At 29.9% G+C, this 22,855-nt stretch overlaps 1 protein-coding gene across 3 annotated transcripts; it reads right to left on the reverse strand.

Annotated features, from left to right (window-relative positions):
* Nucleotides 1-6,421: 6,421 nt before the first annotated feature.
* LOC108470215 (uncharacterized) lies at nucleotides 6,422-17,357 on the reverse strand. Of its 3 annotated transcripts, none has more exons than XM_053031289.1 (8): nucleotides 16,867-17,357; nucleotides 16,418-16,645; nucleotides 16,072-16,163; nucleotides 14,490-14,513; nucleotides 14,257-14,352; nucleotides 13,982-14,139; nucleotides 12,167-12,349; nucleotides 6,422-6,749 (listed from the first exon to the last, which is right to left on the reverse strand). In XM_053031289.1, the coding sequence occupies exons 3-8, from the start codon at nucleotides 16,074-16,076 to the stop codon at nucleotides 6,742-6,744; spliced, it is 474 nt and encodes a 157-aa protein (XP_052887249.1). In that variant the 5' UTR covers nucleotides 16,077-16,163; nucleotides 16,418-16,645; nucleotides 16,867-17,357; the 3' UTR covers nucleotides 6,422-6,741. The 3 variants fall into 3 exon arrangements, 2 of the variants coding, with proteins under 2 accessions (XP_052887249.1, XP_052887248.1); XR_008286139.1 differs by lacking the exon at nucleotides 6,422-6,749 and adding an exon at nucleotides 12,609-13,434 and having other exon boundaries at nucleotides 11,980-12,349; XM_053031288.1 differs by lacking the exon at nucleotides 6,422-6,749 and having other exon boundaries at nucleotides 11,980-12,349.
* Nucleotides 17,358-22,855: the final 5,498 nt, after the last annotated feature.

The following is a 22,855-nucleotide window of genomic DNA, read 5'->3' on the forward strand; positions in this document are numbered from 1 at the left end:
ATATTGCGAGAAGTGAGTTGAGCCTTGGCTCACGTGCTGAGCTATTTTCAATTTCTATTTTTAATGTCTAGTTTTAAAGAGTCAACTCATATTGCGAGAGGTGAGTTGAGCCTCGGGGCACGCTGAGGTATTGTCAATTTTTGTGTTTTAATTTATTTTTCAAAAAAATCAACTCATATTGCGAAAGGTGAGTTGAGCCTCAAGTCACATTGAGGTATTTTCAATTTATCATCAAAAAATCAACTCATATTGCGAGAGGTGAGTTGAGCCTCAAGACACGTTGAGGTATTTTCAATTTCTGTTTTTCAAAAAAATCAACTCATATTGCGATAGGTGAGTTGAGCCTCAGGACACGCTGAGGTAATTTCAATTTTTGTTTGTCAAAAATCAACTCATATTGCGAGAGGTGAGTTGAGCCTCAAGACACGTTAAGGTATTTTCAATTTCTGTCTTTAAAAAAAAATCAGCTCATATTGCGAGAGGTGAGTTGAGCCTCAAGACACGTTGAGGTATTTTCAATTTCTGTCTTTCAAAAAAATCAGCTCATATTGCGAGAGGTGGGTTGAACCTCAAGACACGCTGAGGTAATTTCAATTTTTGTTTGTCAAAAATCAGCTCATATTGCGAGAGGTGAGTTGAACCTCAAGACGCTGAGGTGTTTTCCATTTCTGTTCTTCAATTTCTGTGTTTCAAAAAAAAATCAGCTCATATTGCGAGTGGTGAGTTGAGCCTTGACTCACACGCTGAGGTATTTTCAAATTCTGTTTTTCAAATATTATTTTTCCAAAAAAATTAACTCATATTGCGAGAGGTGAGTTCAGCCTCAGAACACGCTGAGATATTTTCAATTTCTTTTTTTTCAATTTATGTTTGTCAAAAAAATCAACTCATATTGCGAGAGGTGAGTTGAGCCTCAGGTCACGCGCCGAGGTATTTTCAATTGATGTTTTTTTTTAATTAATGCTTTGCAAAAATCAACTCATATTACGAGAGGTAAGTTGAGCCTTGGCTCACGTGCTGAGCTATTTTCAATTTCTGTTTTTAATGTCTAGTTTTAAAGAGTCAATTCATATTGCGAGAAATGAGTTAAGCTCAGGATCACATGCTGAGTAAAGAATAAAGACTGGAATTAATCGAAGACACAAATTTTATATCCCTGAAGTTACAGTGAAGCTAATTGAAGTTGCAGTGGAGCTGATCGAGGATATCAGATCTTGCCTTTCTAAAAGTTGCAGAAGAGAAGACCACAAACTTTATCTGACTAAAGCGATGGAAGAGCAGATTGAAGCTGTAAATCTTATCTTTTTGAAGTCACATTAGAGTAGATCGAAGCTACAAGGCATATATCAGAAGATGCAGTGGATTTGATCAAGAAAACAAGATACAGCGGTTTGGAAAGAGACTACCTGGATGAGAAGAGCACCAAAGAAGTCCATACTTAGTAAGACCGGGCAAAATTGGCCTTTCTTTGTGTCTTTGCTTTATTCTCGTTACACGATAATAAGCAAAGAGGGGTAGCTGTTGTAGGCCAATTTTAGCCCATTTACATCAAAACCCAATTTAGCCTTACCTAACCCACCAAAATTAAACCCAAAACCCAAAATATTAACTACCCAAAGCCCAATTTACATCAAAACCCCAATGGCCCAAACCCTAAGCCCAAATCAAAATAAAAAAACCCTAGCCCACAACCTAAACTGTTCTCAACTAAATCTTAGCCTTTTCCACCACTAACTCCACTAGCCGCTCTATTTCCACCACCAACTCCACTAGCCACACCTTTTCCACCACCAAATCCACTAGCCACACTTGCTCCATTACCTACTCCACTAACCACACTTGCTCCACCACCACTTGTACCTATAAATGAAGACATAAACAATAAAAAAATATTTTGTAAATGGCTATATAAGCCTTCTCATATTTTGTCTATGGGGGGAGGTTTTTTGGGAGAGTTTTTGGGAGAGAAAGTTATTGTAAAGGATTTTTGGAGAGGTTTCTTTTTAAAGTAATCAAGGAGAAGAGTTATTGTAAAGGCTAGTTTTTGGAGAAGCTAGTTTTTTTTTGGAGATTAATCAAAGATCAAAACAAAAGAGGTTTCTTTGTCTATTCTCGTTTTAAGTTCTTTGTTTGCTTATCGTTTTTTCTTTCAATCTTATTTTGTTTCTTTTATCCGAAAGTAAAAATAAAAGGAGGAAGCTTATCCATTTTTACCGAAAAAGTTTTTGAGGTCCGGTTACCGTGTATGGTGGGGCCGTAGGGGTAATAATGGTCCCATGACCGGACGATGATGGTCGACCTTGTGGTAGGAAATCACCCACCCTCTCCCTCTCTCTCCTTTTTGTTATTATTATATTTCTTAATATTATATTATATATATTCTTTTAATATATTAGGTATATTTTAAATTCTATATTACGTATATATATTATACTATTTTATGTATATATCTTTAATATCATATTATTTATATTTTTTTTCTACATGTTATCTTATGTATATATCTTAACTATATTATGTATGTATTTTTAACACTATATTATGTACATATTTTTAATATTATCACGTATTTATTTTTATATATGTACATATTTATGTAGTATTATTAATAGTATTGTTTTTTAAACATCATTATTATTTCTAATATATATATATTATGTACATTTTTTTATTTCTATTTTATTTTTATTTGTCAATATTAATTATTATTATTCTAATATTTTGATATTTTAATATTTTATATTTTATATTTTATATATTTTATTATTCACATCATTATTCGCATTTTTTTACAATAATATTCTTGGATTTTTTTACTATCATTTTAAAAACTTTTTACATTTTAATTTTAAGAATAAGGCAATGTATCGATTTTAACATTAAGTCATCGATTTCATCGCTATGTTGGGTGAAATTAATCGCTCGTGTTAAAAGCGGACGTCCTTCTAAAAACAAAAAACTTGCAACTTCTCATTTCCTTCAATCGGATCACACTTAAATGTCAAATTGAATTCGTATTTTTGAAAATCAAGACAACATGTGTTTAATAAGATACCAAATTTGGGCGTCGAGGGTGCTAATACCTTCCTCGCAGAATCGACTCGAACCCTAAATTTTTCTCTGGATTTTAACGTAGACCTAAACTCACCTTTTATTTGTTTTAATAAGAGATCTAATAGGTGTCCGATCACACCTAGGAAAAGGGATCGTGGCGACTCCTGTTTATTTCAAAAATCAAACGTCAAATTTCAAACTTTTTTCCAATAAATCGCCACAATTAGCGACCAAGCTAAGCTAAAATTTTTACGTCGCTACAGTAAGATGCCACGTGCAAGTGTTTGTAAGAAAAGGGTCAAGTCAAGGGACCTAAAAATAAATAAAATAATAATAAATCTTAAATATATTATTTTTATTTTAAAGGTAAAAAAATAAAATAATAATAAACCTTTAAATATCATATAAAATATACTTAATTTAACATAACTAATAATATTTTTTAAAAATAATTAAAAAAATGAAAACCCAATTTTTTCCTTTCTTTTTCATTTTTTTTTCTCCAATCCTCGTTTTCTTTCTTTTTCCCTTGAATTTCCTTTAATTTCTCTCTATTGTCTATTCTTTGTTGTTCATGTTCATCCTTAACTAAGGAAGAAAAATCCAAAATTTATGTTTAAACATTTAAATTTTCCATTGAGATTTGCAATCAATGAGATCAAATTTCAAATGAAAAATTATTTTCATGACATTATTTATTAATCATTTATTAATAAAATTATCAAAACTAAAACAAAATTTTCATAAAACACTAAACCCAAAAAAAATCATAAAACACTTAAATGAATTTCTAAACCCTAACAAACATATACAAACAAACACCATCTATATTTGATAATGAGAAAAACCTCCTTAGGGATCCTAAATAAAAGAAATACAATTGCTCAAGCCCTAAGAAAAGATACATGTGTTTGGAATTTTCACACACAAAAAAGGGAAAATTGCTTAAACTCTAGCACAGAGTTTTCAAGTCAAGGAAATAAGGGAAGTGTATGGGTCACTTTGAAACATTGCCCTAACACCTTTTCCATCAAACTTCTTGGGCTTGTACCTTTTCAATTCTAAAAAATGTCAACATTGGAGAAATGGTGACAATCGAGGAAAAGGACTAACTCGACGATAGTGAAACAAAGGACCGTAGGCTCAACAAACTTGATGGGACAACTATTGATCTTGATCAAAACAGTTAGATAAGACTAATCGAAGGCTGTACATCAGTTGAATGACAATGACAGCTCAAGTTATTCATGAAAGAAACAAGAGGGGAAAAAAGAACAAAAGAAGAGAAAGAGAATATAAAAACTTTTAATTTAACTGCTTTAATAAAAATAGATTTCACAATTTTTTATCAACTCATTCTTTAAATTGTCATTAGTTTTTTTATTGTTTGTTATTGTTTCTTGGGCTTAGGAATTTAATTTATCAATAGCCTTGAGAATGAAATCCTCAATTCTAACCAACAAATTCACAACCAGAGTTTATTTAAGTTAGATCGCATGCCAACACTACACCAATAATCATGCAGTCGTCACAAATAATAGAAATCAATCGATCGACTAATTATCTAATTAAGAAAACAATTATTCTAAGTTATAAAATACCGACTCAATATTTAACAAACCTGAACAACTGTAATTAATCCATAATACATGCGAATATTAAATAACAAATAAAAAATTAAGAGTAATTATTAGATCTCACAAATTTTAAAGAATCAAGCTTCAATAACCTTCGACTAGAAAAGAAGGTTTAAAAACTCATAAAAAAAAATAAAACACAAAACCAAGATAAAAACTAAGAACGGTTATTCCCCTCTTTCAACCTAATAATATCTATTTATAGGGGAAAAATAATATAATGGAGAAAATACAAAAGTGCCCTTGATTACATAAACTAGAATTTTTCTTCGCGTCAAACTTTAGGCTATTTTTAGGTGCCTTCTTGACATTTTTTTTGCTAGAATCATGAAATCACTTTAGCTAGATATTTCAATTCTATTCAAATCATTATATTATGGACCCAAAAAATGGAGGTTTGTAGCTCAAGATATGGCCAAAATACTAAAACTACACTATGTTGAAAATCCAAACCACAAAAACTACCAAAAAATAAACTTTAAGCTCATTTTTCTTCAATTATTCCCTAAATTGATAATAAATATAATATAATTAATATAATTAAGAACATAAATAGCATAATTTGATGAGAGAAATATCACAAACAATTAGGAAATTATGCACTTATTAAATTCCCCCACACTTGAACCATGCTTGTCCTCAAGCATGAAACTAATGCGAATGAAAATTCAAATGTAACATCTCTCACCCGGTCCAATCACCGGACTCAAGTTTCAGATGCTACTACAGTTATTGAAACATTTACATGCAAATCATAACATTGAATTCAATTTAAATCATCAAGTTGCTCTAAATACATACATAATAGAAGTTATGAACCAAACAGAGGCTAATTTGAGCATACAAACATAGTTTAATAGATTTAAGCATGATTAAGGACCAATCTAAAATTTTCAATATTTGAAACTAGGTATTGATACAAAGGGAACAAGTATTGGTATTTTTATCAAATGTATCGATACCAAAAATTAGTATCGATACTATTTTGGCATTATGCCATTTTCAAAACACTGTTCATTTTGGTCAAATATCGATACTTTGGTATCTAGTATCGATACTTTTACCTAGATGGTCAAAATTATAAGTTTAATAGTTCATTTCATACCCAAATCAACTACCACATTAAGAATGCATACAAACACACACACAACAACTACATGAACTTATTTAATACATCCGAAACAAACATAATTCAACCATTCAAACATATTCCTTCAATGATACTTTAACATACACACTCGTCTATACATGCTATACCAAAGTGTTAAGCATAAGTTTAATATATATATATATATATATATATATATATTCATCCTTACTAACCAATGAGCACCAAACAAGTTGTCCAAAGCGTTTCATTATGGACATCTATACTCACATACAATTTTCATCAATTGCAAAACATACACTTTCCAAAATTCAAATGAATACATGCACCTATCAAGGGCTAAGTGCATACTATGCCCCATTCAACATATATATACATTTCATTCCATCATCAATCCAACATCCACTTCCACCAAACAAAACACATACATACACACGCACATGCGCGCGCACACACACACATACACATATATATGTGTGAACATGTCCTTAAACATATTAAAAGTAAATGATTAATTTCATATGGATCAAGACCATTTACATTCAAGAGAAGTTTTTGTTTAACATTCAACCTATATGCATTTATAACTCTTTATGCATGCCAAAATATCATTTATCTCCCCTTTAAAAAAACTAATTCAACATTTCAACAATTTGGTATTTTTCAATCAGGTAACCAATATGCCTCAATAGGCACCAGAACATACCAAAATCACTAATTCAAACTATGTCTATACTTTCATACTTTCAAACCATTCCACATCAACATATACCATAATTCAAATATTATCCAAATGCAAACCAAACTATGCAACCAAGGTAAACATATATAAGTACACCTATACACATGCCACAAAACCAAGCTTTGAACGATAAAAAGACTACTGAATCAATACCGAGATAGTGTGAGCTTCTTGATGATCTGCCTAACATGTTCTGCAGGTTAGCGATCTACAAGAGAAAGGAAACAACAAGGTAAACATATCAAATGCTTAGTAAGTCCATATGAAAATAACTAAACATACTTTTCCATTTCAACTAGTTAAAGTAATTTGAAACACAATTGTACAAAATATGACACTCTTTTAGCATCCTTATGCATACATATACAACTTCAAAAATTCACCACAAGGTTAGTTTATTTATAAAATAAGATCATATTGTCCAATTCATATGCAAGTACAATCATGCCATTCAACTTTGCTTATTTATAAACATAGCAATCTCATAACTTGGTACAATTTAGCTTAACATCGCATTTTACAATATTAAAATTAGTTCAACGTATAAAAGTTTAATATAGCCTTATAACATGTAATATATTATTCAATATTTTACCATTATTATCATTTCTTCATCATAAAACCAATTGAGTGTATGACTCGTATTATTTCATAGTCATTTCTCTTTTTTATTATTCTGGTAGCCCGATGAACTATAATAAACAACTCAGATACACAGGTAGCTACACCACACCAGAATGCTTGTAAGAGCTTAAACTACAACACACTAGAACACCTAAATGCAAAGCCCGTGCATTACATAATCAGTATCAATACATTCCTTCGCCACACCAGTATAACTCGGTAATCCACAACAAATGCTACAGTCCGTTATAATCAGTAATATCTCTATATCAACACATGTATCCCATACAACATGCAATAACCCTATTGCCATGCCAATTGTATCCTATCCTTTAATATGTTCACTTGGGCATTTTTACCATATATAGTTCATTACGATCTCAATAGCCATATACACACTTTTCACTTTTCAAATAGAAATTCGTTTACAATTTTAACCTTGTAACATCAATATAAACATACTCTCCAATCATATAGCAATGTCACATTCATTCGATGTCATGTATTTATCCATATTTGCCATTTAATTTATATTTTACGATTTAGTCCATTTGATGCCAAAAGACAATAATTACATAACAATTCAAACTATAAGTAAAACAATATAATATAAACATATTATGAATTAAGAAAGTAGGTCTCATATGAACTTACCTAACCAAAACAGCCACAAACACGACTTTGAGGACTAATTCACTATTTTTCCTTTTTCGTGCTTATCTACTGATTAGTTCAAATCTCAATCTATAATATAATGTAATTTAACTTATCAATTTCAAACATCTCAAAATAACCTGTTGTATCGTATAATAATTAAATTTCATTTTTCAAATGTGCCCTAAAATTTTACATTTTATTCAATTTATCCCCTAAAATCAAACTTATTATATCTTCCAAAATTGAACTTCAAATTTTAAGCCCACTTCAATTATGTTCATATACAACCTCCTATTATCACAACTTACAAAAATTCATACCAATTTCAATATATTCACAATTTAGTCCCTAACTCAAAACTAACAAAATTTATTTAATAAATTAATCCTAATTAATTTCTAAGCTTCAAAATATACCATAAACATTCAAAACTTCAAATAAAATCAATGAAAACTTTTTAAATCTTTAACACTTTTAAAAATAAAAATACGAGTTAACTGGACCTAATTGTAATGATCTAAAAAATATAAAATTTACTAAAAATGGATTAAAACTCACTCACCTTGCAAAGATGAGAGCTTAAATGAATTCATGGCTTCCATTCAGTGGTGAGAATGAAAGAGATGAAGTGAAAATGGCCATCTTTTACTCTTTTTTTTTTTATGTTTTAACTTATTTTAATCTTATTTTTATATTAATTTTAACATATAATATGATAATGAATCATGCATTATACCCTCCACTATAATTAATATGGGCTAATTGCATCATATACCCTCCAACTATAATTTTATAATCCTTTAGTATATATAAACAAATAGTGATTAATTTTTGCATTTTTTACGATTTAGTCATTTTTCCTTAATTAGCTAACTAAATGCCAAAATTGCCAGACCAAACTTCAATCTACTTATATAATAACTTCATAAATATTCAATAATAATATTTATGAGTTGGGTTTATGGAAAAAGGCTCTGATACCTCATTTTTCAAAATTACTGACTTTCGATACACACCATTTGTACCTTGACTAACTGTCCAATTATCAAAATTATCATATCAAAATTCAATAAAACATTATAATAGACTCATAAATATTATTAAATAATATTTACTAACTCGATCATCGAATACGAGGTTTTGAAACATTGTTTCTAGTACCACTAAAAAACGAGTTGTTACAACAAATGCATATGTGACCTAAGAAAATACTCAACTTAAATTAACAATTAAAAATATCGTTATATACTAATGGAACAAGCAAACATGCTTTCATGAGCACATTCAAAATTCTATATGCTAAACAAAATATAGCAATAACAATAATTTATACAATTAGGAAGAATTAGAAAAAAATAGACCTTCATGCTCGTGTGTGGTTATCTTCCCTAATAATATGCCATGTATAAGAGATATTAGAAAAATCAAGAAAATATTTTCAAACTTCATCATGCTTTCAAAAGTCATTAGGTTTCCAGAATCCACAATTTCAATTGAGCATAAAGTATCGAATTTCTTTTCCTTCAACTTCATCATAGAATTTTTTTTATTAGCATGAGATAGAAGAATAATTCAAGTAATAATATAATTAATCTCAAATTTCTTTTCTTATCTCTCTCGTCTTCTTTTTTTTTTTTTTTTGAATTTAGGATGATTACCTTTGAACGCGAGTGCAAATGACAACCCAAGCACCTAACCTAAATTACCTAGTTAATCGAATCTAAATAGTCTTCGACTTTACTCATATCTACATCAACGAAGTATACTAAGAAACACCAAACCTTTTGACATGAAGGTAAATGAAAATCAAGCAGCTATCTCTGGTTAGTCAGTCGGGTCACTAGTTCTTTTTTAAGCTCGTGAAGTAGATAGCAAAGTAATCAATTCTCATGATTATTATCAAAATCCAATTAAGCACATCCATGAATAGTCAATCCAATACTCAAGCTTGAAACATATCAAAAATTCACCTAGATCATTCTTTGCAAGCATGTTTCAATCCATATAATTCTCTTGAAAATTCTAAATTCGATTATAAAAAACGTGTCAATAGAAAATAACAATGAATTAAGACCATATGGAGCATCTATTGTTCTAACAAACATCCTAAAAACATCAATCAATGTTGCAAATTCTATATAAAATCAACATTTAGGTTTCAAATATATTCATTACGACAAGTTTCCAAATCTCAAAGGCATATAAAAATAATTCAACATCTCATCAAGTTAAGATTTCATGCAAATTGCATGCATCACATAAAAATCGAAGAAATAAAATATGCAAAAAAAAATCATGCAAACTAAATTAACTCGATTCTCCCACACTTTAATCGAACATTGTTCTCTATGTTCCAAAAGTAAGCAAAGAAATAGGAAACTTCTCCGTTTATGCGCTCAAAAAATATATTGAAGTAGACCTATTCTTTGTTCCTCTCGAAGCATCAATGACTTGTTCTATTAAGTGGAGTGATATTGAGTGTAGTTCAAGAATTAATTTTGTAGTCACTTATATCTCTATTGTCCATGTGTTCAAACAAATAAGTCTAACAACAACGAGAATTTAATGAGAGAAAAAAAGAAGAAGCAAATAACAAATTAAAACGACTCACCAAATTTTGTCTTTAATTAATTTTTTTAAAAATTTCAAAATATTTTTTATATTATATATATTTAATAGTTTTAATGTTGGTGTGTCATTCACACAGTAATCCGCATGTATGTCATGTCAGGAAAGTTAAAAAAACAAACTTTTCCATCCATTTTGAGGTGTTTCAACCTTAGAAAAGAAAATTTTAATTATCAATCCCCTTCTGGTAAATTCGATTTATCAAAGCTTTTCAATCTTATTATATGATTTTATTACTAGGACTTCCATTTATGTCAAGTGATTTCTCAACAAACACAATAAATTTAATGGATTGATTTTTATTTTGAAATTACAACTATATTAATAGTTTCAATTTAATTTTTTATTATAAATACCGAATTAAATAATTACCTTTTAACTCTAATTTTTCATTGGAAAAGTACTCAACTCAAACAATAAAATTTTAACTTGGAATTCTCAATACTTATATAAGGAAGATGAATATGAGCATGGCTACTACAAAGGTAAATTAGTGTGCTTTTGGATGGTGGTAAAGTTAAAAATAAAGATGGTAATAAAATTAATTACTATTAAGTAAGAGATTTCACCGCATCACAGCTACCATGACTTAATTCCTTAGCCCATAATTCACTTACACTCACTAGCTAACTTATTATTATCCTGCTTGCCAACCAGTTGCAATTTATGTGTTTTGGACTTAAAATACTCAACATGGTGTATGATAGGAGAAGTAATAATATTGCAGACCCTACAAATTAGAACAAAATCTTGGCATCATTTGCATCTTAAATAATATCTCTTTTTACGATATAAGGATACATATTTATCCCATCTTAAATATATTTGCACAATTCAATCACTACAGCAAAATTGACTTTTAGCGGCGTTTTTTCAGGCCTTTAGCGGCGCTTTTAAGTGCCGCTAAAACTATTTGCGGCGTTTTTACAAGCGCCGCAAAAAACGCCGCTAAAGTTTGCGGCGTGTATTTGAAAAAATGCCGCTAAATGTCGTGAAATTCAAAAAAAAATATTATAAAATATTATAAAGGTCATGAAAATATAAAATTTAAAATTTATTATCAAAATATTGAGAAGAATAATATCCATGATATAAATATAAAATTTTCTATTAAAATTTTAACTTTAAAACTAAATATAAAAATTAATGAATTTAAATTTAGATTTAAAATAATAAATTAATAACACAATTAAAATCCAAAAGTTAGAACTCAAGTTATCTTAAATATTAAAATAAAATAAAAATTTAGAATCAAAACTAAAATAAATAATAAAAACTAGATTAAATATAAAAATATCAATAAAATAATATATTATAATGAAGTTACTTAAATTAAATAATGACTTAAATCATAGCCATATAAAATATAAGATTTGAATATCCATTCCCAAGTGAAATATCAATATTGATTATTTAAGTGGTAATGAATATTCTATTTTCTAAGTCAAAATTACAATTCATGTTTTTCTTCTTTAAACTCAAATAAAAAATTGTTGAAAACAAAACAATTAAATTAAAAAATAGAATAATTAGTTGACATGAGATTATTATTAAATATATGCAAATATGCAAGTAGACTATTACAAAACTGGGTGTAGTTTTTGATCAACTAATTAGTTGATCCTACTACAGGTTCTAACTATAATCTACTTAACTAACATACAAACATATGGCACTCTAATACTTTTTTGCACATAAAATATCTGAAACTCACACCTGAATTCGGATTCAAAGCACATACGGTGTCAACTGCATGTTGATCAATATCATTCTTATTCGCTGCTGCAATGCCTCCCATATGCATTTGTAGAGGTAAGAGCGAGCCAACCATTATGTGCCTTCTGCAAATTGTTCTTGGACTGCAATCTAGTGTAATACATCCAAGAACAGGAAGCTGACCTGTAAAGGAAGCATTGCTCAGTCCTGCATTAATTAAAGATAGAATGGAAATGTCACAAGAACTAATAACAACCGAAGTTTTGAGGTAAGCACGTAAGATACAAGCAGCTCCTGTCAAGTTAGAATCTAACAAAAATCCCCTGCAATTATACCAGAGATATGACAGTTGCCACAAGCATTCACTTCATCAACATTCATACCAAAAAAAAACCTGGTTCCATAAACTAGAAAATCTACAAGTCTGGAAAGATGTACAAACCTTAACCAGACCATCGTAGTCATTTGAAGCCAGATAGTTCTTGATATAGTTATTCCAGCAAACACAACTAAGCTTTGATTTGTTTAACATCTCAATGACTGGATAATGAATATCAACAGAGTCATTAAAAAGTGTATTAAATTAAAATATCTTTATTTTATTAGAGATACCAGCAACAGCAAAATAATCCTCATCATGATCAAAACTTAAAGAACAGATTACATTCGCAGAGTTGTTGAACTCCCCACTTCTCATTATCCCACGGACTTCAAACTTGCTATATCGAGCATACTTACACAAACCATCAAAGAATACTCCAAGGCTATCAGGAGGACTCGATATTTCTTCATTGTTTTGTGTCAAATGCCCATTGTCATGATTTTTCAGTAAATCCTTATCTGGCCGTCTCATAGAATCGGTCTCATGAAAAGGGACTCTTGACCTCATAGAGAAATAAGTAGATTCAAGCTGATTGATATTTCTCATTAACCTCATTTCATTGTCACTGGAAAACAGGTATAAACTTGAATGCATCTCTGAGATTGGAGGTTCTTTACTATGGTGCCTACATTCCCTCGCATTGATGGAAGAGTAAGTTAAAGGTTTTCTAGAAAAGTGCCTTCTTTTCTCAACCTCTTTAATATCTGCTTCCAAGCAAGCAATATCTTCCATTAATTTCGAGGCATGCTTCTGCTTTTTCTCTTTTGATAAACCAAGGAAATGCAATAATAATTTTGATTCAGTATCATCTCGGTTAATGGATGACTACAGTTCTTCTGCAAATACTTCCTGGAATCCATTAAGTACTTCAAATTGTAGGATATCCCTGATAAATATCAACAACTATAAACTTAGAATCCTATATTGAATTATAAATGGACATCAGGGTCCTAAGATTTACAAATACAAGCACAAAGAAAGCAAGTTTGTACTAACGTAAGCATTAATGCTTAAGACTTAGTCATAAAATAATAAAGCCGAAAATGGTTTCATCAACATACCGTTACCTGAAATTTAATTCCATGCAGATCTCCAAGATGTGCCTTACCTGGTGCATTTTAACTACTTCCACATTTTTGTTTTTTATAGTTTGTTAATTTTCTATTCTTATTCTTTCCACCAATAATAAATGGAATATAATTCTCCAATCAATTCATCATCTGATTCACTGATGCTTTTTGCAAGATACATAGGTTATCATAGAGATATAGCTTACTAGATATATATATATATAATTATCATAGTCTAATCACTAAGGCATTTAAAATTCTAGCCTACACATTGGCATGCTACTTTTTCAAAGTCTCCATATCCAACGTCAGTTATAAGATTCTAGAGCTTCACATTTAGCACCGATGAACAATTTGTAGTACCTGGTTGTTGGGCGCAAAGAAGGTTCTGGGTGAAGTAGTCTAAGACAAAATCCAGCTTCCTTGAGATTTTCTGATAGAAAAGTTGGAGGAAAAATCCTATGGCGTAGATCCAACATTGCAGCAGCATGTGCTCTCTCAGATTCAAATTGACAAAGCAACTGAAAGAAACAATCAAATTGCTTTTTAGAACGAATACAAATATCCACTCTCTTCCACGCAGATCAAAAATAGATAAGAAAACAAATAAAAGATAGAAGAACAATTGGTTTTTGTACCTCAAAAAGCAGCATACCCAAACTGTATATATTAGATAAAATTGTGCAAACACCTTCATTGATTTCCTCTGGACTAGCATACCACTTCTCTTATAACTGCTCATTCACAGAGATTGACTGATGCTGAGCTGAATTAGAAGAATGAGAGCTTCCAAAATTGCTAAATTGTGTATGGGAGGCATTGCTCAGTCCTGTAATTACATCCATCCATGACAAAGAAACAGGAAACTGACCTGTAAACGAAGCATTGCTCAGTCCTGCATTAATTAAAGATAGAACCATAAAATTAGCTTAATTCTGCTGGGCAAAATTGCCAAAGATCAGATAATTAACATTTCCAAATACCCAATTGCCATCTTTAATAAAAATGGAAACTTGGAACTTTGCAGAGCAAGTAGCACAGAGAATGCTAATACAAAGCAACAAACATAATAGAAAGAAAGGCTAACAACAGCTTGCCATGCATGTAAGCATTCATTAAACAGGCATGAGTTTCAACTTTCAATAAATAGCTGCATAACTACCAAGCAAAACCCCATAGCCAAGGATATGGTGTTCTATTAATTGACAACAGAAACAACATTGATAAAAATGCTAAGTGAAAATAGTATGCCTTTGGGGGAAAATTATGTGATTAAAGTGTAACAAGAAAGAAAATTAATTTAATATGATTAATTAGTAGATATTGAACTTTTATGATAAAAAAATTAAATTGAAAAGTTATGAAAATTTATTAAAAAAATATTTGATAAGTGAAGAATGTAGTAGAGAATGTAGCATCTTAATGTTTTGATCCGATGTTCGGGTCAAGTATGAAGATATTACAGTGGATATAATCTTAGCAGTTTGAAAAATATCTTACGAAAAAATATTTGATAAAATATTTTACAGGAATAAAGAGGTAATTTCACATTAACTGAAAAATCTTTTACCTTGACCATCCTATTTTACTTTAAACAAACATTCAAAAAGACATTGAAAAAGACAGAATATTTTCCCTAAGCATAAATGTTGAAACCACCTATAACTAATGAAAAACCTTATTTAATAGACAAAAGTGGATAATAAGGGTAGTGGCTCTGTATACTTTTATATAAGCGCTTAGCGTGAAACAAGATCGAACATGGCTCAATCCGTTACATCATTTTTTTCCTCCTAAACAGAGAGTGGTTCAAAGATGAAAAAAATCAGTTGTCTGTAGAATTTATCAGATGAACTTAACTAGGATGCAGAATGCAGGAGAATTGATAAGACCGACATTTTGGATATAGAATAACAATTAACAAGGAATCACTTCCACACATGCATAAAAAATATATTCAATAATAATAATAGAAATTCTATTTTGCATGTTCACAAGAAAATGTGGTTGATGTATAAATATTAGTAGTAAATGACACAAATAATTTTCATAATGAATCCAATACAGAAGTTTGTCCAGTATTGTTTTTCAACAAGATTCTCTAAGAAGAAAAAATCAAGAAGATGAGTGAGAGATATTGAGATCCTGTCAAGCAGACATCCAGAGATAAACTTTTTACTTCTAATGAAAAAATATATATCATAACTGAATAACAAGTATCAAATAGGCAAGACCATGAAAGATTATTGAATTCTTAGCCCAAAGCCTATGGACTATTTGTTAGGATATGTGAAAAGCTTTAAGTGGCTACAGTAATTGTCTAAAATGGGGATGATATCCAGAAGAGTCTGGAAATTGGTGTTTAAGAAAAACTCATAAAGTCAATTCCTAAAAGGAACGAAGAATTTGATACAAAAAACAAAGAAAAAAATATATAAGAAACCAGACATTACCTCATCTTGAAGCAAAGTTGGGAGACAGTCTGTAGATGTAAGACCTTTCATCTCTGCCTGTAGCTTCTCCTCTTTAAGGCCCAACCAGGTATCTTGAGGCAGTGCAAAAAGAAGTACTGTCAGACCATCCCCTATTGATGGAGGTATACCAGAACAACTATTTTGGTCAAAATCAAATGAACAATTATTCTTTCTATTACTTTCTCTTCCAAGTCATGGAAAGAAATCAGAAAAAGAAATATTTGAACAAATGAAGCTGCAATTGAAATTCACTCTTTGAAAGGAGGAATTAACTAAAAAGATAAATGGTAGTTGACTGAAAGATAAACAAATATGCCCATCATACCTTGAGTGCAACCCTTCCTTTCTCATCTTCACTTAAAACGGTACTGCCATCATCTTATCTCCGAATCTCTGTAATCCACTTGATGAAATCCCTCAAACTAGAAGGTGCTGATCTAAATACCATACATAATACATCATTAACATCTTTTAGATTCTTGGAAGTGAGCAAAAGGGGAAGATCTTCCGTTAAGTACTTAGCGACTACATTCCAATTCTCATATTTACAGCTCTGCATTTGATACACAATAGCAGTATCGGTTATCACCTCTTTGAACAATAAAGCTCTGGCAAACATAAAGAACATAGAAAAAATAAATCCGAAACAAATAACTTTTTATGATCAACAACAAACCCTAGAAACAAATAGCTAAGTCCGAAAGCCAAAATCGTAAAAACTCGAAACCAAAGTAAAAGGAGAAAGATAAAAGAGTGTCAGAATCGTAAAATTACATCATAAGCATCATCGACGTTTTATTCATGGACGGCTCCATCATCTTTGTCGGAGGCGTCGGCGGAACAAGCAACAGCTTCAATCTCTTCCTCATCATCTTCTTCGCCGTTGACATGAGCGTTCATTCGCTCCTCTTCGATGAACTCGAAGCATTGTACAGTTCTTCATCAGAGGACGCTGGCTTCAACGATTTTACCATCTCTTCTTCAAGTTTATCAAAACTTTTTTTTTCCTCTTTTATTTTCTTTCAATGATAAATGAAAATGAAAATGAAAAAAAAAAAAAATCAAAGGGACTTCGGCGAAAATCAAAGGTATTTTGATTTGGGGATTTTGGGAAACCGATTTGAGGATATCAAATTGGGGAAAATTTTAGGGGATTTGGAGATTCAAAGTTTGGGGCACCAGACGTTTGGGGATAATCTGAATTAGGGAAAGTAAAGGGAGATGTTTGTGGCGTTTTTTTGAAAACGACGGTAATTCATATCTTTTGCGGCGTTTTTAAAAAACGCCACTAAGTATGCAGCCCAATAATTTTTTATTTCTTTTTTTCCTCTTTATTATTATTATTATTATTATTATTATTATTATTATTTACTAAAATGGTTAAATTTTAATTTGGTCTCTAATATATTTAAATTTGATTTTTTCATATACTTTAATTTTTAATATCATTTAGTCTATATATTTTATAATATTATTAATTAATCCAAATAGTTAATATTATTAACTTTTTGATTAAAACATTACATGATAATATATAATTGGATAACATGAACTCAACCTATAATTTTACGTACAATACCAAGACTAATAGCGAATTTAACCAAACATATATAATTGCTATCATTTGAGTGATCATGACTAAAATTTTAAATTTTGAAAAGTACAAAAGATAAAATTGATCGATTTGAAAAATACAGAGACTAAAACTAATCAAATTAAAATATAAGGACTAAATTTTAAGTTTTAATTTCACTTAAATAAATTAAGTGTAGAGGAATTAATTTGAATTGAATTATTTTTAATATATCAAAATATTTTTAGATTAAATCTTAAACCATAATATATATATAAAGTTTATCTATTATCTCTTAAATAATTTAAACTATAATCATAAGTTTAATATATTCAAATTAATATTATCCCTTTTACAATTATATAAGAAATCGTTTAATATATAAATAAATAAAAACTAATTAATCTAAACCTTAAACCTCTTAACCCCTATCCTATAAACACTAAACCCTAACCCCCTAAACCCTTAACCCCAAACCCTTACACCTTAAACTCAAACCCTAACCCTTAAACCCTAAATCATAATCCCTAAACCCATAATTCATCATAAACCTTCAAATACTAGTTAACTCCTAAACCTTAAACCCTAAACCATATATCTTAAACCATAGTTAACTCATAAACCTTAAACCCTAAACCATCTTAAACCATAAACCTTAAACTATAATGATAATTAATTTAGTATTTTAAATTCAATACTATCTCTTTTACAATTATATAAGAAAATATTTAATATATTGTATAACCATAAATTTTAATAATTATTGCTTTAGGGGTTATAGATTAGTGTTTATAATTTTTCTGGGGTTTAGGGGTTATATGACTTTTAGCGGTGTTTTACCAAAAGCGTCGCTAATGCTCTAGATTTTAGCGTTGTTTTACCAAAAGCGCCGCTAATGCTCTGGTTTTTAGCGGCGTATTTCCAAAAGCGCCGCTAATGCTCTGGTTTTTAGCGGCGTTTTTCCAAAAGCGCCGCTAATGCTATGTTTTTAGTGGCGTTTTTTACTAAAATGCGGCTATTGCTCTGTTTTTAGCAACGCCGCTATTGCTCTATGTTTTACAATTTTTGCAGTGTTTTTTGATAAAACGCCGCTAAAAACGCCTCTAAAGCCCTATTTTCCTGTAGTGAATGATTTTATTATTTTCTTAGGCATCTTCTCTTTCTTCTCTTTCCCATGCACCTATCCCTACACATTACTAACATACCTTCCTTTATTTTCTCTCCAAATAATTCTTACTTTCACTAAATTTATATTTATATTTCATTCAGTCAAGTTATTAAAATATTATATTTTGGTCACTCTTTCATTAATTTCCATTAATGTAAATAGATAATAACCAATTTAACCCTTAAACTATTAATTTCATACTTTTAAATTTTTAATAATTCTATAAAATTTAAAGGGTAAACTACTCAGATAGTCACCCAAGTTTTAATGTGTTCCTATTTTGGTCATCAAATTATTTTTTCATTAATTTAGTTACTTCCATTAGATTAATTTTCATTTTCGGTCACTCTACTATTAAAATACCTTAGTCATGAGCGAATCTTGACATGGCGTCTTTCGATTTGTATAATAATGAATTTAACCCTTAACATTTTACACATTCTATAAAGTTTGTCCTAATTCTAGAAAAATTCAACAAATTTAAGCCTCAAAGTTTGCACATTTTGTCAATTTAGTCCAAATTCAAAAAATAAAAAAACTATAATTTTAAAAACTTGAAAATATTTAATTTATTATAAAAGACATAAAATATATATAACTTTACATAAAGACTTAATTGTCATTTGGTCCTAATTCTAAAAATTCAACAAATTTAACCCTTAATGTTTACACATTTTGTCAATTTAGTCCAAATTCTAAAAATTCAAAAAAATAAAATATTAAAAATATAAAACATTCAAAAAAAAGTCAATCAAAACCCATAATCGAAATAAGTAAAATTTTCTTAGTTATAATTCAAAATCATTAGAAACCCACAAAACGCTCCTACATTTGACATATGCAACTGCATAACACCGCGATTAAAAAACTACAAGAGAAAAAGTTCAAAATTTTCTTTCCTATTACCAGATTTTCTAGTCAACCAAACAAAAGAGAGAAACTTTGAAAAACAATATTCTTCCCTTTATCTCCTTCCCTGTTCATCTTCAAAATTCCTATTGTTCTCATACTCTTGCCTAAACCTCACAATATCAAATACCATACCAAATCCATAGCCAAATTTACTAAACCCAAACTCCATCATCACTTCATCATCGCACTCACCATTAAACCCACACCCGAAGTCCGTTTTTTTTTTTACAGATACATCCAAACTTAGTTTTGTGTTTTCTTTTAATGAGGAAAAATTGATCAGTGAAGCTTCACTTAGACGTAAGCATTTGAATCTCTCACAACCCTACACTTTGCTGTTGAAATAGAGCTAGAGATGTTTATATAAGTAAAGGCTTTCCAATTTGAATCCCTCAACCAACTGTTTGATCATGGTGTTGATTGGATTTGGTAGTGATTAGTTTAAAAAGTTAATTCAAAGGTCTTTTTTAGCTCGTTGGGTTTAAAGAAAAAAGTGGAAATATTGGTTCAAAAAATTCAAGAGAAATTGAGGGTTAAAATTTGTTGAATCCCTAAAAGATTTTGTTAAAATTCAAGAAATATTGATTTGAATTCCTCTACCAAATTAATATTTAAGTCTTTATTTAATCTTATTTTTAATATTTTATATTTTTATGTCTTTTATAATAAATTTTATATATTTTCAAGTTTTTAACATTATATTTTTTGAATTTGGACTAAATTGACAAAATCCACAATTATTGAGGGTTAGAGTTGTTGAATTTTTAGAATTAGGAACAAATTGATGAATGTGTAAAGTGTTAAGGTCTAAATTTGTTATTTAACCTTTAAATTTTTAGAAATATTATTAAGAAAAATTTTAAAAGTATCAAATTGATATTTTATAGTTATATTTTAGGGCTAAATTGGTTATTAACCTTTTAAATTAACATGCCATATTAACGAATGAGTGAACAAAATGTAACATTTTGATAAGTTTAGTGATAATTATGTAACTTTTAAAAGTTGAGTGATTAAAATTTAATTTTAATCAAAGTTTAGATGCAATTAATATAATTTACCCAAGAAGTCTAAAAGAATACTTGGATTCAAACATATTTATATTGAACTAAAGCGGGCCTTTGAAAATCTCACACAAAAGATTAGGTATAATAGGCTTGACTTTTAAGAAAATATATATCAAACGATTTTAAAATATTAATATTAGTATTTTTTAAAATTAAAATTTCCTTATGTTTTAGGATAACTATTACGTTCAAAATTTTAAACCAAAATATGTGAATTTAGGAGGTTATAATGTGATATTTTTATTTTGTTATAAGCACACAATAAAATATTTTTGAACCTACTCGTGGAGGGTATATTTTTATTTCTATAAGTCAACAAAATAATTATCTTTATTTTTTAAGCATAATTTTTTTTGACTTTCTAACTTTACATAGAAAATCATTTTAGCCCGCTATTTAATTTTTCGTTTCTTTAGCTCTTGAATTTGCATTTGTTAAATCACCCTAAAATGGATGAAAAAGTTAATGTCGATTAACTTTGCTGACGTGGCATCCACGTGGAAGTGTCACGGGAATAGAACTTTAGTTTGACAAACAGCACGACGTTATGCAATTTCTTTGCTTCAAAATTTTCAAAGTCAGCCTAATTCTCGAAAATAAGAATTCACAAAGAAAATTCTCTAAGGCGCCGAAATAAAACAGAAGCAACTCAAAGACAAAGGAACTCGAATCAAACAGAAAAGCCATAACAAAATAATAACACACTAATTGTTTGAATAAATGCTCTCAAAAATATTCTATTACTCAAGAATGAAGTGATTACAAATGAAGGGGGAGGACTCTATTTATGGTTGATCTCCCCTAGACCCAACGGTAGAAATTGAGTTACATCAATTGCTGAGATTAGTGCCCATCTACAGGATGAGAGTTCTAAGGGATTTAAATTTTATACCTTCTTATTTTTTAGGATTTACAATAATTATCTTGGTAAAAATATAAGTTATTAGAGTGTTTACATTTTAACTAGGATCCAAGAAGATGGAACTTGAGTCTTTTCCAAGCAATGGGCCAGTCTTGTCGGGCCGAATGACCCCAAATAAACATGAAGGGTCTAAAATGTGTGCATTAGTTACAGGCTCCTTTGCGTGGCCCGCGACATTAAGGCTGTGCTTATCAGAAAACATAAATCCGTATTCAGTTAAGGTTTATTGCTATAAATATCACAAACTGATTTAGTTTTTAGTAATTTTTTTGCTAAGTAAGAAAACTGTTCAATCTGGATATTTTTCTAACAACTCTCTCATGCGAATTCTGGAATAGGCAAAGGCTATAATAAACCAGTTGGACTTTTTAACTTTACCTTGTCTTGTTGGCACACTAGACAATTTTTCACATAGGTCTCAATACCATCACCCATGTGAGGCCAATAATAACGGTACTTCAAAAAAGCCAGTGTGTGGTACATTTCGAGATGGCCAACCCATCTCATATCATGACACTCTTTCATGATTTCCTTACGCAATATTACATATTTAGGCACATAAATAAGATGCCTCTAAGTATACAACAAATCTCTTTCAAGCCAAAATCGTCTTATTTTCCCTTTTTTGTCAAGTTCAATCAAAGTTTTGGTTGTGGGACCATGAGACAATACCTCTCTAATGCACTCTAATAGAAACTATTAGGTTGATTAATTTTTACAAACTTTATTTTTCGGCTCAGTGCATTAACCACTACGTTGGCTTTCCCTAACTTATATTTCAAGCTAAAATCAAATTTTACTAAGAAAACTTGCCAATGAGCCTGCTTGGAAGATAAATTTTGCTAAGTTAGAAAATGACTATTTGCAATATTATTCCTAAATACCACGAACCTAAAGCCCAACAGATAGTGTCCCAATGTGTGCAACTAATACACCATTTTGGTCACCTTTTTCTCTTGAAACTTATACCTCCGCTTAGTATCATTAAGCTTTCAACATTTGAAAGCTATAAAATGCCCATCCTACATCAGTGTTCCTTTGATTACATAGTATGATGTGTCCGTATGCACCTAATACAGTTTAGTATAATCCGACCAGACAAGCACGGTCTATTTGGTTAT

The sequence above is a fragment of the Gossypium arboreum genome, chromosome 7 (assembly GCF_025698485.1).
Source record: "Gossypium arboreum isolate Shixiya-1 chromosome 7, ASM2569848v2, whole genome shotgun sequence".
Classification (NCBI taxonomy): Eukaryota; Viridiplantae; Streptophyta; class Magnoliopsida; order Malvales; family Malvaceae; genus Gossypium; species Gossypium arboreum.